Here is an 18,769-nt window from a genome sequence, read left to right on the forward strand (position 1 = left end):
CCTGTGGGCAGGGCCAAAGGCTTTCATTGCCTCCGGTGAAGTCCAGCTCTTACGCAGAACTTCACTGGCAGAGCCACAGGCTATTATTGATGGGAACATGTTAATTTCCTGCCACAACTTGAAGACTGAGGCTAGCTGACCTCAGCGGGCAGTGTGCCCCACAATGTAACAGATCAGAATTTAATCCACAATATCTTTAACACAGTAGGTATTACTGAAACCTACATAACTCCCTTACCTCTCTTCAATTCACAGCTACCTCATCCCTGAACTCCCAGCTTCAACAGCTTCAGCATCTTCAGCAGCTCCAGCATCAACAGCAGCAGCAGCAGCAAGGTCAGCAGCAGCAACAGCAGCAGCAAAGCCAGCAGCAGCAGCAAGGTCAGCAGGCACAGACTCCACAGCCACCCCAGCAGACCCAACAGCCACAGCCATCAGCACCACCGCAGCAGAACCAAACACAGTCCCAGAGTCAGAGCCAACCGCCTCCGGCCCCACAGTCCTCCAGCTCCCCTCAGAAACCCAGCCAGTCACCAGGGCATGGACTTCCATCTCCTCTTACTTCACCAAATCCATTGCAGGTAGGACACCAAGTACAAATCTCTAATCGACTGTCATGGCTTAACACCATCTGACAACTAAGCACCATGCAGCCACTTGCTTAACTCTATCCCAGCTGAAACCAGGACACAGTCTAACAAGAGAAAGTGCATAATCTCCCACCGCAAGGGAAAATCCAGTGAAGGTTACACCTTCTGACCATACAGGCTGAGAAATTTCACCTCATATTAGTTAATCCTTACAGGCATGCAGCTTAGAACAGCTAAAAGGCATGATAAGCCATCAAAACTAACTAATGATGGTCCTAGTCTGCTCCTTTCTGAAGACTAAACATCTTTTGCTCTTAAAGTCTATATCGTAAAACCTATAGAAAACTGTCTAATTTTCTCCACAGTTCAGCATGTGACTTTCGCAAATGGCATTTGCCCGGTGGTCACCCTTTATGGTAACTTATGAGGACAGCAAAGTTAGCTGTTCATTAGCAGATGATCCTGACTGTCCCTAAAAGAAACAGAGTTTCTGCTGGTGGACATGTGCAAGGGATGGATGGGTTATCCTTCTTCTTGAAATCACAGTCCTAACATTTATCCTGCTAAGAATCAAATACTTCTGTTAAGAGTCTCAGTATAGACTCCAAAGCTAATAATGCCGGTTAATGCCTTTCCTAGGTGCTCACTCTAATGACATGGATGTTTTTCAATAAACCGACAGCTATGGCACCCACACTGATGCTGGGCACTGCCCATCTTGGAATTTCTGGGCAGAAACAAGAGAGCTCTGATCTAATGGTCGTGATTTCTTACACTTGGGTGTTCTTGCACTACATGTTGTCATGTTATATTCACATCCTGCAAGTATGACACTGAATAAGGGTAGTACATGAAGTGAGCAGGGTCTCTTTCACTGGGCAGTGGAACCGCACTTAGAAACCAGCAAAGTCTCTATTCACTTTATTCCCTAAATTTTGAGACCCCACTTCAAAAGTTTTATCCACAGTAATGCATTCGGCTCAGTTTCCTGCAGAAATGAAACTGCCTTAGCTTGATAATTAAAAAAAACCTTTTTCAAACAACTAAGGGAATTGGTTTACAAGAAGCTGTGTTTGCTATGTGGCCAGTTAAACCTGCATTAATCTAAGCTTCAACTAAATTGCATCAAATCTGATTTTTTAATGGTTTTGATAATAGACTTAAAAGTCCACAAGAGATGTGTCCTTGCTTCCTGAGCTTTTTCTTATAGTAGAACATAATGTTTCTAGAGCTTCTTCTGTGTATTGTCTTAAGGGCTACTTAGGCACTGCTTAATGCCCAGTCTATCATGCTAGTGAGTGCTTTGGGACTCTTTAATATGCAGATTATTGACATACAGAGACAGGAATATTTCCAGAGGAGCTTCTGTTACATTTTATTGTCTTGGTGCAGCTTAAATGTATGCACACTAACTGTATACACTGTATGTTGCTAAAACTGCCTGCTAAATATTTTGCTTCAAAAGGCATTCAGTTTTCTAAACAAAAATGCATACATAAATTAGTTGGGGTAGGGAGGAATGGGGATTATCTCAGTGAACATACCTCAAGAGGGTTGTACTAGCACTGAATCTGAAATCTTAGCTCTCAGATAGCTGCTGGTCCCAATCTAAATCTCATCTGAATCTGAGTACTTCCAGTCTCATCTGTAACCTACAGGTACAGGCCAGTAGAAGCACTTTCTGCTCTTAGCTCTCCAGGGTCACATCTCACTTGCAGAAGTACGATAAAAATAAGTAAAACCAATAATTGCTTGCCTGGGAGGTGCCAGCGTCAATGTTTTCATGGAGATACCTTGCCATATTGCTCTCCTTAGCGTGCTTATCCTCACAGCCAGCCTTCTGAGGGCAGCCTGGGTGTGGCAGACTCAACAGAAGTGGAAGGAGGGAACCAAGTTCTCTGAGGTGGTTTTAGTTCAAACGCTATGCCCTAAACCTTTTAGGAACTGGGATTAGAATTAATGAAAGGCACCAGTGTGGGAGGTCTGTCATTCCCACTGGGCTGAGCTCAGCCAGTACTGCTAAGCTAGCTGTGTGACTGGGACACTTTCAGAGCAGTCAAGCAATTAGAAGTCATTAGCTGTCAGTTCTGGCTCAGCATTAAAGAGTTACTAATAAATTGGGGGATAACTGTTTTCAATGTTCTTTCCTCTCTGATTTTCACCATGAAAACCCAAAGTTTGTCCACAGATACAAATACACCGTGTGCTGACAGGCAGAAAAGAAGCTAGAATTCCACGCAGTACTTCAGGCCTCACCTTAGCGATGTGTGTAGGGCCATTAGTTTGGCCTTTTAGCCATTTCTGCAGCATTTCTACAGCAAGCTTCCCTAAGAAATACTTAAGAAATTGAAACATGCTCTGTCATATTGCTGAGAATGGTGAGACTCTTTAATAGGCAAACAAGTGACACTAAGAAATATTTTCAGAGGAACTGCTGTTGCACTTTATTTGTGGCTGAAGGATGTGTTCGAGTACTTTTCTAAAGCAGAGCAGTGGTAAAATCTCCTTCATGAAGTTTGTGTTTCCATTCTAAATCCTGCAGAGAAAAACTGTTTTTTCCCCGTACATCTAGCTTGAGGACTGGATCTGAAATTGTTTACTTCTGCACAAACTTTAAAAAGAAAAAAAAGGAGGGAGCCCATGTTTGGCAGCAGTTCATATATCCAGTTCATAATAGCTGCTTAGAATGTGGATTTTTTTAATGTCTAATGCTTTAACTTAAAAATCGACCTAGAACAAAATTCAGAGATATTATGGCCTCTAAGGTAATGTTCTTTATGAACTAGAATGAAATGGGTTTTGTTTGAAGAATATTAAGGGAATAAAGATCAACTAAGTTAAAGTTTGACAGCTTAAATTTCATTTCTGAATTCTTGATTTTTTCATGTGGGCTTTATCCTCTTACATTATTCAGGATCTGTCTGAAAGATATTAGTTTAGAACAATTCAACCTCAAAAAATTGTCATGGAAAGTCAGTAATTCAGGAGGATGATTGTGTTTGTTTCAAAAAACTCTGAAGGATAACAGCAATTACATCTCAAAACGTACAGACGCTGTCATGTCCTTCAGAAGGCAAATTAAATGAAAGTGACTTGCTTAGGTATACCTGGGTGAGGTACTTTTGCTAGCTGATCAGAAATTAATAATACCGGTCCAGCGTACACCAGCTAAAAGTCTCAGAACGATTCTTGTCAGATTGTTCTGTAATACTCTGCTCTAATTTTATCACTATTCTTTACTCAGTTCAGTGGGCTGGATTCTAGTTACAAAACTGTTATTTTTAGGAAGTCTTTTAATGATTGTGTAGAAAGATGAAAAAACTCACTTTAGGTTCCAGGGCCTGGATTCTGTGCTGACATTAGTGATGATGCTCCAGATTTGCACTGGTAAAAGCAAAACACTGCAGAACCAGGATCATCGCTGATTTGCAAAAGACAGCAAACCAGAGGAGAATTTTCCAAAGCAGAGCTGTATTTCAGGAGGTGGTGGGTCAGATAGATGACAGAAGACTTTCATCCCTTCATTTTAAAATGGTGAAATTCCTCATATAGATAATTGTAGTCTGATTTTTACTTTCATTGTGTCAAATGATTGAGACAAAGGAATACAGAGGTGAAAGACAACCTGGCTCATGCTGTAAATTGGGACCTTTGAAACCCTTACTTCTGGGAAAATACACTTCTCCAAATATGCTTCTCCTGTGAATGTTTAATGTTATTACATGGCAAAATCTACGGGTTCTTGAATGGTCAGCGTGTTGCAACTTCAAACCATAGTTAGTGCCTCTTACAGAGTTTCCATTCAATTAAATTTCTGGAGCCATAGATCTTGATTATATGCTGTATAAAATCAGATGAGCCAAGTACTAAGTAGCCAATTATTCTGCTTGACTACCAGAATAAGGCACTTTCTATCAGCAACATGTATTTAACTGGCTCCAAATGGGGGTTAGCTTCTGGTGCTGACACTCCAGTGTATGTTTTAACAGTATGGATAAGATGAACGTACCCACAGCCAGAACTACAAAGGGAGGGCTGCACTGCAGGAATAGAAGAATTCCCAATGATTTCTACTGCTCTGTTCATGTGAGAATAGGAACAGACAAACTGGAAATCCCCCAGGGATTGCCCCACTGTAAAATTATTCTGACCATTTTCAGAACTCTTTCCTAAAACACCTTCTTGTCATAGAAGCCTACCTACAATAACTGGAGCTGACGGAAAATGATGAGTTAGAAAAAAATAATAATAAAAGGAGGGAAGGGGGGAAGTGAGGAGATGACAACAGCAGAAAAATCTTCCAAGTAATAGGAAACTCTAGGATAGCAAAACCAGAACCTCCTTCAGATTAAATTTTCATACTAATCTTAAATAATGTATTTGGAACCTCAACACTTTTATAACAAAGGAGAAAAGAAAAGCAGAAAGGCTGAAACACTCAGCTGTAAATGAGGGAGAACGTATACAGAGATGCCTGAGGCTCCAACAGTCACAAAAACCAAACCACCCCTTCCCTCCAGCCTCATTCACTGGTTAGCTTCTCATTAAGGAAAAATGTACTTTAAAGAAATCTCAGTGTTTACTGATACTTTGGTAAATTTGCATATATTTAAGATACAGAAGAAGCAAGCAAGTCTCTGGTGGTTTGAGGAAGGCAGCCAGGATAATTTTGCAAGGACTATAGTCATGGGCTGTCCTACGTCTGCGTTCACATCCAAGACCTGCTGTATTTTTCCCATCCTTATTGAATTCTGAGATCAAGAAAACTTGATCAAGATCATGACACCAGTAATCCCGCTTAGGGTTTTTTGTTTGTTTGCTTTGGTAAAACTATCTAGCCTTCTTCCTGCATATGACACTGTGCAGACTGTCTGAATCTGTTCCCAAGTTACTTTGTAATCAGTTTGACAAAGAAATATTTTATAAATGGTGAGCAAATGCAGTGCTTTGAATCCATTTTCCAAAATTGTATAAGTTTTTGTGTCAATGGGGAGTGGGATACAGAACATCACAAGGCAACAGGTGATACAGACACGTACAGTGGACATACATTCACGAAGGTTCATGCCCATGACCTCCTTAGAGTGAGCCTGTTGAAGTGCTGATCTTAGGTGGATTTCCAGGAGGTACTGGCAAGAGCTAGGTCTCAGCTCTAAATGAACAGGATGGAAACTGCCCTGCAGTCAGCTACATTGAGTTGAGCTTGGTGAATTGTTGAAAATATTTTGTATATTTTATCCCCTGCTCATTTCAAACAGGTCCAAGATTTAAACGTCTTGTTCTACTGACAGTTTTGGATTTCTGAGTATTCTTCTGGTATTTTAATGATTTTTGTGTGTTGATAAAGGTGATTTCATGAGTGGAAGAGGCAAGTACTTGTGTAAAAATTTCCACTGGCCAGAAAGCATGGTCATACTGATGTGCTTTTTACCCGTTGCAAATGCAGTTGTGATTCAGGTACCCTCCTTTTGTTTTTGTGCTCTGTATGCGCTGTTTACTGTTCACAAATTTGAACTTTGCTTGAGAAATTGTTGGGTTTGAGTTTCAGTGCATCCAGGGCCTCCTTTCTTCTTCTCCTCTGACCTCTTCTAGGCACTTCCATGATCCTCCTCATCCCTTCTGAGTCTGCCACCGGCTAGGCCACTCCGATATAGCAGCATGGCAGTTGTCCTAGCTGGACACTCTGATGTGTTTCTGGCTGCACTGTGCTGTACCATGCTCCCTAGCCCCAGTGCACAGTGCAGAGACATGCAAGCTGGTTTCCTGGCACAGCTAGCTTGTTTGAGGACTGCTACTCTTCGTGTCTACCTGGAGATGCATCGGTGTCATTTCCACAGAAAGGCTAGTTTCACTTATGGGTAAGACTGTCCATTCACAGGACTGACTAGGGTTTCAGATCTTCTCCTCACCTGTCTTCCTTCTCCCAAAAGCTCATTGCTTTTTTTGGGTCATTCAGGCGTTGGGACATAACACTGTAAAGCTGTTGAATACTGCATTTAAACAGAGCAAAGAGATGGTTAAGGGTTCTCAAAGAGACTTTAAAAGCAAGTCTCTTCATTCCCTGAGGAAACTTTCTCTCAGTTGGGCTACTGGCTGCCTGGTCCATCCAAATATACTCTGCAGGTGTTGCTGTTTTCAGAAGCATAAGGAGTACTAGTGTCTGACTCACACTTAAAGCAAAGGAAATTAATCTTCGAGCAAAACAACTGGCATTATTAGCACCCAAGGGGCAGAAGCTGAGGCTAATATAGGAAACCATTTGCTAGAGAATTCTCTGAAGGAGAGGAAAGTGGAGCTGTTTGCGTAGCAAGCCCTGGCTTCTGAAATGGGAGCATTTCATAAACTCCCTAAAGCAACTGAAGCATTTAATAAACAGGGAAATAAATAAATAATATCATTCCAGGACAAATCTGGGAAAGGATCCATATTCTATAAGGTTTTCTATTTCTAAAGTCTCTCTAGGCAGAGAGGAGGACCCTTGGGGATCTTAGGGACAGGAAAAATTGACACAGCCCCAAAGATACTCTTTTAAATCCAGTAGATCTGGTTTGCTAACATTCATTTCTCTTATTTTTTCTTTTCACTCTTTATTTCCAAAAATTTTCAGGGAAGTAGAGAATATCCCAAAGCATTGCTTTATTTTCCCCTATTTGTCATACTTCTCACCTCTTTGTAATAAAGCTAAAAAAAAACCCAAACAAAAAAAAATTGCAAGTCATCACAGGTTTCTAGTCCTGTGAGAAAAAAATTATTCTACTTGGAAGCAAGTGGACATAGAGAACCTAGTGGTCTTGTTGAATCTGATTGAGGAGCAATATTCTGGAAGTGGTATAGCCCTGATGTTACATCATTCAAAGTTCCTTGTACAAATAAGTAACTAAAAGAGGTTGCTCAGCTTCTAGGTATTGCCTGGGAAAAAAAATAAAAAATAAAACCACTCCAGACTGTGTTTTAAAATTTAAAATTAAGCCTTTTTCATCAGTATTGCTGAGATCTATCAGAGTGTCCACTTGTGGATTCTGTTGGTGGTTTTAGCCGATGCAGTTTACGGCTGGTATTTAAAAAAATAATACTACTTTCTCTTTTTTATTGGTAGCCAGAGTGTTTTGAGAGAGTGACTAAGCATAAGCTTAGAGATTATGAAATTTGCTTAAGTGTTAATGGTTTGATTGCTGAGTTACAGCCTGCCGTCTCTACTGGAAATTGATTGACTGGTGCTGCAGGTCTTCACACTTGACGCTCGGATTTGACTCGAAAATTCTGCCAAGTCTTTTACTCTGAAATTTATCTTAATTAGATCTGAAAGACCTGCCACAGCAGAATAGTCACACCGATTAAAATGAAAAACAGGAGAAATTACTGATCAAATTAATCATAATGTCGGGTTACAGCTGTAGGTCTGATGTAATTTGCCACTCCAGTGAGTTACATCGGCCCAGGCAGAGGAAAGAGAGCTGGTTTTAACGCTGATCCGTAACACCAGGCAGCTTCAGGCAGCCCATCAGGACGTTTATTCCCTTCATTCTCTTGGCTTATTCTGACCTTAGTGCTGCAACTAGAAACAAATTAGGCAAAAGGAAAAAAAATCCTTTTATCTAAGGGGTCGCACTGGAAACATGAGCTTCCCAAATCCTTCTTGTTTCATTTCCCCCCTTTCTCCACCAACCTTCTACTTTTGTTTGAAGTACCAATTAATTATGTGGAAATTGGAAAACTAAAAGGTCAGAGGTTACCACCTCAGGCACAAGTCAGAAAATGTGTATTTCTAAGAGCTCCTAGTGGATTAGGATATGAGGAAATTAGAATTATTTGAGCAAATGGGTATATAGCAGCACATGAGAATACATGTCCTAGAAGGTAGGAAATCAACAATCAGACTTGATATTTTATAGATGTGGTGATCCTAAAATTTATTTTTAGATTATGTACTTCTAATATACTACATTCTACTATAACCTTTTTTTTATTAAAAAAAACCCCAAACCTACAAATCAACTGGTTGAATCCATGTTAGAAGAAGATAGGTTGTGGGTATTAAGGGACCCCACCATAAAATTTTCAGCTGGAACAAAGTCTTCTGCAAGTTTCCTAGTATTCATTCCACCAGCAAAGTTTGAAAGATTTTTAGGAAAACCTGTCTTGTAGCACCACTGTATTTTTGCAGCTCACCCAGGACAAAGTCAAGAAATGAAGAAATTTCCCACAAGCTGAGAAAAGAAATGAAGTAAAAGAAAGAAAACGACAAAGTAGATGAGCACTGTTAGACCCAGGAAAAAGAGTTCTCTTACCTTTGAAATACACCCAGTTTTTGTTTTCATACTATAGTAACTTAAACTGATGAGGAATTTTCTAAGTGATTTTTCTTTTCCAACAATGATGTTAATTCCACAAAGTTGGTTTCTCCCCTGCCCAAAATTTCATTATAATTTTCTATTTTAAGCCTGGAAAATGGAAGGAACTGAGGATAGCTTTTTTAAAAATCAGTTTAAGTTGTTGTCGTGGTTTAGCCCCAGCCGGCAACTAAGCACCACGCAGCCGCTCGCTCACTCCCCCTCCCGCAGTGGGACGGGGAAGAGAATTGGGAAAAAAAAAACTCGTGGGTTGAGATAAACACAGTTTAATAGGACAGAAAGAAAGAAGGGAACAACAATGATAATACCAACACAGGAATGTACAAGAACAAGTGATGCCCAATACAGCAATTGCTCACCACCCTGTGATTGACAGCCCGTGCCCGAGCAGTGATTTCCATCCCCCGGCCAACTCCAGTTTATGTATTGGGCATGACGTCGTATGGTAGGGAATATCTCTTTGGCCAGTCTGGGTCAGCTGTCCCGGCTGTGTCCCCTCCCAGCTCCCCATGCACCCCCAGCCTGCTCGCTGGCAGGCCAGCACAAGAAGCTGGACAACAACCCAAAACGTCAGCACATTATCAACAGTTTCTCATCCCAAATCCAAAACACAGTCTCACACTAGCTTCTGTGAAGAAAACCAGCTCTATCCTGGCTGAAACCAGGACAGTTGTGTATAAACAATTTATTACATTAGATTTCTAAAAAATAGTGATTTAGCAAAACAAATTGAAAACATTTTAATTCATTATGATGATTTGAAAACTACTGAAATACTTAATCATTTTCAAATGCAAGTTTTTATTTGCTGAAACATTTCAATATTCTTTCTTTCATCTGCATTTGCATCAGAAATTACATCTTAAATTAGGACAATTTCCAGCAGGACAGGAATTCGACTGATTTTTGATAGCTTAGACATGACCAAATATCCTGTGAGGATTCCAGTTGGAGAATCAAGCTAGGTTTTGTTTGTGAAAGAGATTGGAAGGCAGACCTGAGCTTCCAGAAGAGAAAAACTGATGTATGAAAATAGTACACCATGTAATGCTAGGTTTATCCTTTTACTAAAGGAATGATGATGGTGCATTTTGGTTCTTAAAGGAGCTGAGATTCTTTAAAGCAGCAATCACTGCTGCAATATCTTTGTATACCTGTTAAGAAATACTCAGATGCTTGTAAAAAGTGTCAGGGAAGCAGTCAGACCTGGGAGGATCCTAGACTCTTAGCAAAAATACAGATACTATAAAGAAAACCCTAAAATACGGGCCCAGTCACAGTATAGAGCGGTACTCTGTAGTAGTGACAGCAAATAAATTTATATCAGAAGATGATTCTGAATGAATGTGATAACAAGTGATATAAAAATTGTTAGTTGCTAATGCTCTTAGGATTTTCACCGTAGTAACCTTATAATCCCATTTTCAAACTGCTGATAGCCAAACTCAGCTGCAGTGCTGTCTGTCCCTCTTGCTCTTCCAGTTTGGGCAGTGCTATCCTTTTGTGCACTGGTGGCTCCAGGTGGAACAGGACATGAGGTGGTGGAGGGATGATCTCCACTTGACCTTTCCCTAGGGGATGGGGGACACCTTGTGTAGTGCGAAGAGCTGCCAACATGGGTGCTCCATGGGCTACAGGGTGGGGGGAGGGCAGATGATGAAGACTAGGGCTGTACTGGGATCAAGGTCCAGGAGCTGGCAAGTAAGGAGAAGTCAGTGTCATTCCCAGGATTCATTTGAGGCTGCAGCTTCCATCAGTGTAGAATTCCTCAGGGACAGGCCCTGATTTTAGGAAGGAAAGGAAAACGCTGGGAGGAGGAGAGGGGAGAAAAACAGTGTCTTTGTTACTCACAGTGCCTTTATTCCTACTGACCTTTTCCACTGAGAGAGAGACACAAAAACCCACAAGGATTGGCATTGTGAAAGGCTGATCGCCACTCTGGAATAAGATGCCGTGTGCGTTTCCATCCTGCCTCTGTCTGCAACTTTTCACTTTATAACGAGACCTAACACTACTATTGGGGAAGATGGCAGAAGGTTTCTCATAGCTCTCAAATGAGACAGGAGCAAGCTCAATATGCCATTAGGAAGGTTTCCCCCTCTTCTCCCTCCTTATCTTTATAGAATTACAGCTTCCTTTTTTTTTAACTGTCTTCTGACTATGAAAGATGTTCTCCATGCAATCAAAATGTGCCTGACAGAATTTTCAGTTCATGTAAAACAAATATAAAAATAAACAAAACTTGAGAAAACCAAGCCATTCTAAAAATCCTTGATGTTTTCCCCATAGACATTCAAAGAGTATGTCTAGGGGGAAATCACTGGTACTTCAAATGTACAAACAGGTATAGAGATAACATATGTCAGTTCTGTAGACCCAAACTTGGCAATCCATGCTCTCATGAGTGAAAACTGCAAGGACAAGTTGGGAGGGGGTTCTTTTACCACCACATACAGTCTGCATATTTAGCTCTAATCTCATTATATAATATATATATATATTAAAAGTTATACCTTTGCTTACCGAATTCACTTTTGAAAAATATTTTGCATCAGGAAACAAAGTGCTCTCGTAAGTGGGTTGTTGGAGTCAGGAGCACCAACAACTGCAGTTGGTGCAGTCCCAGCTCTGTCACTCTCTGGTATGTCACTTCATCTTTCTGTTCTTTTGTTGATTCTCCCACCATTGTTTGATCTCTTTAGACTGCAGACTTTTACAGTTTTTTGGTATAATGCAGTGAGGCCTTGATCTTGCATTGGGCTCCTAGGTACTGCTGTAACACTAATACTACAAAAGCAAGAAATATTCAAAAGAGGAATCGCCTAGCCCCAGTCACTGTCTTGCTGAATTCAGACTAGTATTGCTGTTGACTTCAGTAGACACAGAATTGGTATCCATTTTGTTTTCAAGTATATTCAATATTTTGAAGTTTCCATCAGCTGCTCACTGTGCTGTCAAATGCATTAATGAAAGGTTTTCCTAAAGTTAATTTTCCTACTCGTAATACAATAACCAAATTTGCTTTAACACTTGAAAAAATCCATCCATACTAAAGAGAATCAGTTGCTTAATCCTAAAATTAAAGGTTATTGCATGCAAGAGAAAATAATTACATGCTCAAAGTATGGAAAAAAAAGAAAACTTTTTTAATATGTAGGTATTTGTATAATTAAAGACTAATCAAGCATGAAGGCTGCTGACTAAACCAGAAAATGAGATTGTTGGCAAGCAATATTGTAATGTAAATGCCATTTTTGTTTAAGTACTAAAGAGCTGGATGAATGATATCCTGAACAGATTAAAAGCAAACAGCATTGATAATAAATATTTATCAGATTTCAAATGCAACACACAGAGATTTTTATATTTTACATGCAAAATATATTTGCATTGAAATATTCAATCACTTTTCAAAGGTTTGTTCACATCTTCACTTTAAAATGTTGAAAAGCAAGCACTCACTAGTAAGAGAAACAGCTTTAGAACTCAGTCTTAACCTGTAGCAACATGAGTAATCTGTAGGCAAAGGAAAACAGTCGAGTTGCTAACATACGTAACTACAAATGTATAAGATAAACTCCTGGGGCTGGAGAGTCAGAATTTTAATGGTCTTTATGTGTATTTTCTTTTCTTTTTCTTTTTTCCAAAGTGTTCATATTAATTTTTCAAAAGGAAGGGGCAGCTTCTCAAACTTTCATCTCTGCCATGAAACAATTGTGTAGTATTCATGGAGGGCTTATGTATATACAGAAATTATCCCAATGTAACCACCGTTTTGTTGTAGAGGACTGATTTAGTTAACAGTTTGTATCTTCTTGGGGCAGTGCTTTTAAATTTGTGTAAAAGTATTGTGCTGGTTAAATCTGCTCATCATATATCTTTGTGTTACATTATTGTAGCCTAAATCTTGTTCAGAAATGGATATAAAGGTATTTGGCTACATCAAGAGTTGAGGAGAATGAGGAAATGCTAGAAATGAAGTATCAAATGTGTCCCCATTCCCATCCATTTTCTTTCCATTACGCTATTCCCAGAGTTGGCACTACTCATCATGCTGAAGTCCAGCAGAAACCATCTCTTAATCAAGCCTTGACATGCAATAGTTGAAGCTAATTTAAAAGTCCTTTAACATCTGTGAAAAGAGGCTTAAACCCATGGTTATGATAGTAAGGCAATGACGACCTTTGCTTTAGTATGGGCACTGTGGGCCATTGCATCCTTTGCGCTGATGTGTACCTCTTGTTGTTTCCTCATACATTTACTTTTCAGAATAATTTTAATCTCACTTGATTATGACTGAGAGACACAATAGTATGTCACTGACAGAGTTATCAGGAGAAAGTGACAATAGGGACTTTTGAATGTAAGGCTGCCTACAACATTATCAAATTTTTCCTAGCCTAGTGTAATTATATTCTATTAGCCTTTGGACAAAGGGAGTGTAGACAAGTTAAAATTAAATAATACTGTGCAAAAGTCTAATGCTAGTCTCTTGAATAAGCATTGATCTAATTTTCAGAAGGGTTGAGTCACTCCCATTGATGTGAACTGTAGAAATTATTACTTAGCCCTTGAAGGAGCGAAAAAAAATATGGTTTTCAACCTCTGGATTTCTTAGAAGAATCTTACTCGTGTCTATAGTTACATCACAAGAAACTGACAATTTGGAAATGCCAAAATTCAGTCCACACCAGCTAGGTTCATACAATGTCCTGTGTTTATTTGAGTTACTGAGCTCTTAAATGTATAACTTTTCACACAGGCATATTAATATATCATCATTAAGAAACTTTATAATAAGTACTTTATAGGTCCTCTGAGCAATTAGAGTAATCTAATGATACTAAGGATTACATTGGTAAAAACACACTAAGGAAACTAGTAGGAAAAGTACAAAACCTTTTGTGTAGACTATCAGTCAGTGGTCCAGCAAGAAGGAAGCTAGAAGAGGCAGTAAAGCCCATTCAGATCAAAGTTATGCACCTGATGGTCTCTGAGCCAGGTCTGACCCATAGGAAGTTTCTATCGAGACCCCAAGTGAGCAAATAAAAGAAAAATAAAAAGCTTTTGAAGGCAACTGCACATGTGCTTTGCCCTGGGATGTGCTGTTTCTTGTGAGTCCCAAGAGCAGCCCAATTACCTGAGAGGTGGGCAGATGAGAAGTCTGCCTTTTGATACTTATTTGTTTATTTTTAACACATACCTGAGTGAAGCATACTAATAAATTTTAGGTTGCCTATTAGCAAAAGATCCTAATTCTTTTCTTCTACAGAAATGGCTGTGCCTCCCAAAGATTGCTGATCCTGTCAAGCAGGTGATAACTCCATTTTTTGTTTTCTAACTGTAGTGTTGTGTAAAGTGTAAGTTACAAGAAGGGTTTACCTGTTATTTCTAGAAGGGAGATTACCACAGTTTACTGAGGAAAACATGGTAACATGTAAATTATTTAAAGGCCGAAACAGACACTTTCACAAGTCATTAAACTACCCTATGTCTTGGAACACAAAGTGGATATCCCTGGGATATTTATCTGAGGGGTCTGCAGGTCAAAAGGGGAATTGAGGCAGCAGAAAAAGCAGCAGTCACATACAGAAAGAGCAATTATTCACAAAATAAAAATGAGGATAGCGGTTAGAAGTGTCAGCATATACATCTGAGATGCCTTTGGTGGGGCCATTACTTACGAAAAAAGTAATTACTGCCATTTTGCACTAGATACCATGTACCTATTTCATGGTAACCATGGCCTGCATAGCGTTCATTTATATGGGAAACCTACAAAGAAACCTCAAACCACCTAGTGAAATGTAGAAACATCTCCCAGCTCTCTGGCTTTATACTCTTTGACAAGCATCAACCTAAACAGGACCTTAAAATGCGCAACACTTGTATACATCATCTCCATTTACCTTTGTGAATCAATAAGGACATGCAAGCTTCATCTTCGGTATGTGGTTTTGAAAGTCTGATTCTCTAGGTTAACAATATCCTTTACTCCAACTCATAGCAGTACAATCATAGTCCTGGTTATAGCCTCACTTGGAAGTCTGAAGTTCAGCCAGATGCTGCTCTGTTTTCTGGGACTGTCCAAAAAAGTTGCCTTATTTTCAGATAAGACCTGCCCCTCATCTGAGCAACAGATAATGAAATTTGTGGAATTTTTTATAGACATGCTGTATTTAGTTTTGTAATTTCTTCACAGGAGAAAGTCTTACTACCAGGATTAGGCAGAAATCAGGCCCAGGGATATTCCATGATCTCAACAAATATTTGATGCCAAACCAGAAAAAGAAAACTGAAAAAACGGGGTATCTGACAAAGTTTCACATGGTTGAAATAAAACTGTGAAGTCTGATTTCATCCATTTTACTTTACCATATGTGCCATTTTACTTTACCATATGTGCATGCACCTCTATGCCATTTGAGAAATTGGATTCAAAATGAAGAGCCCAAAACTGGGGAATTTCAGTACTACCAAAACACTTTCTTTGGGAGCTTATGGAGGGAGAGACTTCCTAAACACAATCAAAATGCCCATCACTTTTCAAAAAGTTGCAATTCAAATGGAAATAATAATAGTGCAATAAATTTTTCCATCAAAATTTTTAAAACCTACTTGCAAAAAAAATTGTAACAAAATATTTTGAATTAATCCTTATCCTGGAAATCACCATAGGCTTCAGAAATACTGCCTGGTGCTTAGAAAAGCTGAGTCTGACATTTTTCCAGTAAACTGGACAGCTTCACACTGTTGAATATAATCTTCACATTAGGGTGCTGTTTTGAAATTTCCCAGGGGGTGATTCAGTGCATCAAGGCAACAGGGGTAATGATCTGAGGAGGAGACTCCTCACAAAGTAGAAAGAAAAGACCAGTACACTTCTCACTTCTGACAGCTGACAGACCTGGCTTTGCCCTGTGAATTAAAGTCAGCCATGCCAGTGAAATGGTCCAGCACCGAGCAAAGGAGCTTTACCTCAAGAGCTGCGGTTTGTAGTCATCAGGGCAATAACTGCCCTCATTTTCTTACAACTTATTCCTTTGCAAAATGCCTGGCAACCTTCTTTGAAACAAATGGACAACACAAGGCTTCTTTTTCATTAGTTCTTGTTGAAAATTGTAGATTCTCTGAAAAGCAAATCTATTCATAGCATCTGGTGAAATCATCTCATGAAACAGTATTTTAGCCTCAGGTTCAAGCCTTTCACTACACCTGATTTGGATTGAGGCTTCAACTAGGGTCTCCACATGCTGATGAGTGTCCTGATTTGGCAGAATAATGAATGCTTGAGGGCTTTTACTTTTCCATCTTGGAATATAAATAGTTCACTGTTCACCAGGCCAGAAAGAGAACTTACCCTCCTACTTGCCCAAATATGTATAGTAACTTTTACAAAGGAAACAATTCTAAGTAACAGTGGAGAAATGTCATGAGCCTGTAACTTTCTGTGTATAAGTATACATGTCTTTTCTGTTTGAGAATTGCCTGCTGGAAACTTTAATGAACAATTTCTGTAAGTGCTAGACCTGCCCACAAGGAGCTCTGTATATATTCCAGATATAAGCTAAGACTGATTTGGCTTTGTTCTCTCTGGGGAGAAGAGGCAGGCCCTCTTCATGTATAGGTTACGTGATATTCTATCAGTTGTTTGGATGGGAGAGCTGCCACTTTAGCCTAGCATGAGCACTACTTTTCCTCGGAGGGCTGCCTTGTGTTTGGATTGCATTTGGCCTATTCTTTCTCATTTTGCAATCATGCAAAATGAAAGGACGTTCCTAAGCTACTTTAAGGGGAAAATTTTAAAACATGATTGATACAGAAAGTTGAGTATAAGATGCATAGGGAGCATATGTATGATGAAGGTTGGTCAGACTTATTTTTTTAAATAATTGGTAACTTCCAAGCACAAAGAATGATCTTTAATGTAGGTATTGTGTGACTTCCTATCAGTCAACACTAACTTTAATATAAGGAAGTGTTGAAATGCTTCTAGAATGTACAGTTAAAATAAATCCCTAAATATCTAAATTCTAGCTCCAATAGGATTGAGACTTTATGAGCAAAATTTGACTTTTAATGATACTAGGTCAATACAGACTTTAAAAATAGAGGAATTATAGGTTCTGAAAACAAAGTTTTAGCTTTAGCACTTTGATAAAGATCTGGCCCTTTAAATATTGAACTTAGACTGTAAAAATATCACTTCTTATTGATCACATGGTTATTAAATTCAGTCAAATGCTCAATTTATATGTCAAACACTTGTAATATTTCCTGTAAATATTAGAACAAAAGAAGAGGATGATAATATCATTGTTCAATTTCATTAGATTTATTCAGCTTTTCATCACTGAGAAACAATAAAAGTGCCACTAAGAAATGCATTAAATATACCAGGCATTTATCAAGGCTAAATTAATTTACAGCTGCATCATGTATGTGGTGTATGTGTGCATTAGTTCACGTACATGAAGGCAGGAACGTACCCATCCATGTAACTAAGTGTGATAGGATCTATATAGCATGTGTTCTTGTTCTCTCCTTTCAGTACACCTTCCCACTCCCTGCCATATACTTGCAACCCTGGAAGGGTATGGCTTATTTGTTGAATCTCAAGGAGAATGAGGAAACTTAATAAGTCAACAGATATTAATTAAATGTTAAAGGCGGGTTTTAAAGTACCTTCAATATATATTGCTCCTAATGCCATTCAAGGGCGCTTACAAGAGAGGTCAGGGCGGAGATCTTTAGGTCCCCCAGGCTCCTCCAAGATGCCTTTCCATAACCAAATGCTTTCATATGAGTAATCGAAAGAAACCTTTAGTCAACCACTGGGGAGTCTTTACAGCCTGGCTTCGATTGGAGTCTGAGTGCAGGCCTGTGAGCAGGAGGTGTTTGTAAGCATTTCTAATGGCATTTTGATGTACATGTACAAAATTGATGTCGGAAGGATCATTGTAAAGTCCCAAACAGTGGAATATTGAGGACATTTTCAGGTGGCAGTCAGATTCTGGCTGGGTGAGCCCAGTATATTTTCTCATGTCACAGTTGATTAGGTTCACAGGGAAGTGGAAAGAGTAAAAAATTCTCTTATTACAGCAGCAATGCCATATCAGCCTCTTTTCCCTTTGAATGCAACATTAGTTTTTGTCCAGAACTCTAACTGCTTTCTACAGTTTGGGGAATTGTAAAGCAGAAACAATTTTCCCAGCTAGGCTGACCTTCACAGTAATGAGAAATGACTGGAATTTCTCTCTATTTCTCTAACATTTGAGGAGGGGGGATAGGTGGAATGTGTTTGTTTTACCTGATATTATGTTGTGGGCATCTATTTGGCACTTTGAGCCTAATTTTTTTCCATTCAGGAGATTACATGGACTGTTGCACCATCTGACCCAGTAGCCAGCCCTCAAGTGTATAGAGAAGCGACAGTAATGTGCTTTAAACCTTTTGTTATCACAGCAGTGATGGCATTTTGTTTCAGCCATTAAATGATTTTTTTTTTCCATGGGATGGCTATTTTCATTTACTCTTCAGTACCTCTTCAGGTGATGAGCGATGATTTTGAGAAAATTTAAGATTCATTACAGGCCAGGCAGATGGGGGAGCCTCAAGATGGACATAGATCTGCAGAGTGTTCCTTGTGAGGCTGGTGCTATAGTACTACAATGCTGATCATCTCTTGGGGATGGGATAAGAAAATTCTGCATTTATGTCCAAAACAAATAAGTGCTATGTCTGAAGAGTTTAATAGCAGCACAACTGACTAGAAATATGAGTTGTTTCCTTGTTCTTTCCAGGTGTTTCAGAAGAAACCTCTTTCCC

At 39.3% G+C, this 18,769-nt stretch overlaps 1 protein-coding gene across 1 annotated transcript in view; it reads left to right on the forward strand.

The window, feature by feature from the left end:
• Positions 1 to 255: 255 nt before the first annotated feature.
• Positions 256 to 18,769, forward strand: part of LOC104620315 (POU domain, class 6, transcription factor 2-like) — a gene marked incomplete at its 5' end in the record, with an annotated part of 101,435 nt that continues 82,921 nt past the window's right edge. Inside the window, 1 exon segment of the mRNA XM_010286500.1 lies at positions 256 to 581. Coding sequence (XP_010284802.1) covers positions 256 to 581 — 326 coding nt within the window.

This window comes from Phaethon lepturus, unplaced genomic scaffold (assembly GCF_000687285.1).
Source record: "Phaethon lepturus isolate BGI_N335 unplaced genomic scaffold, ASM68728v1 scaffold200, whole genome shotgun sequence".
In the NCBI taxonomy this organism is placed as follows: Eukaryota; Metazoa; Chordata; class Aves; order Phaethontiformes; family Phaethontidae; genus Phaethon; species Phaethon lepturus.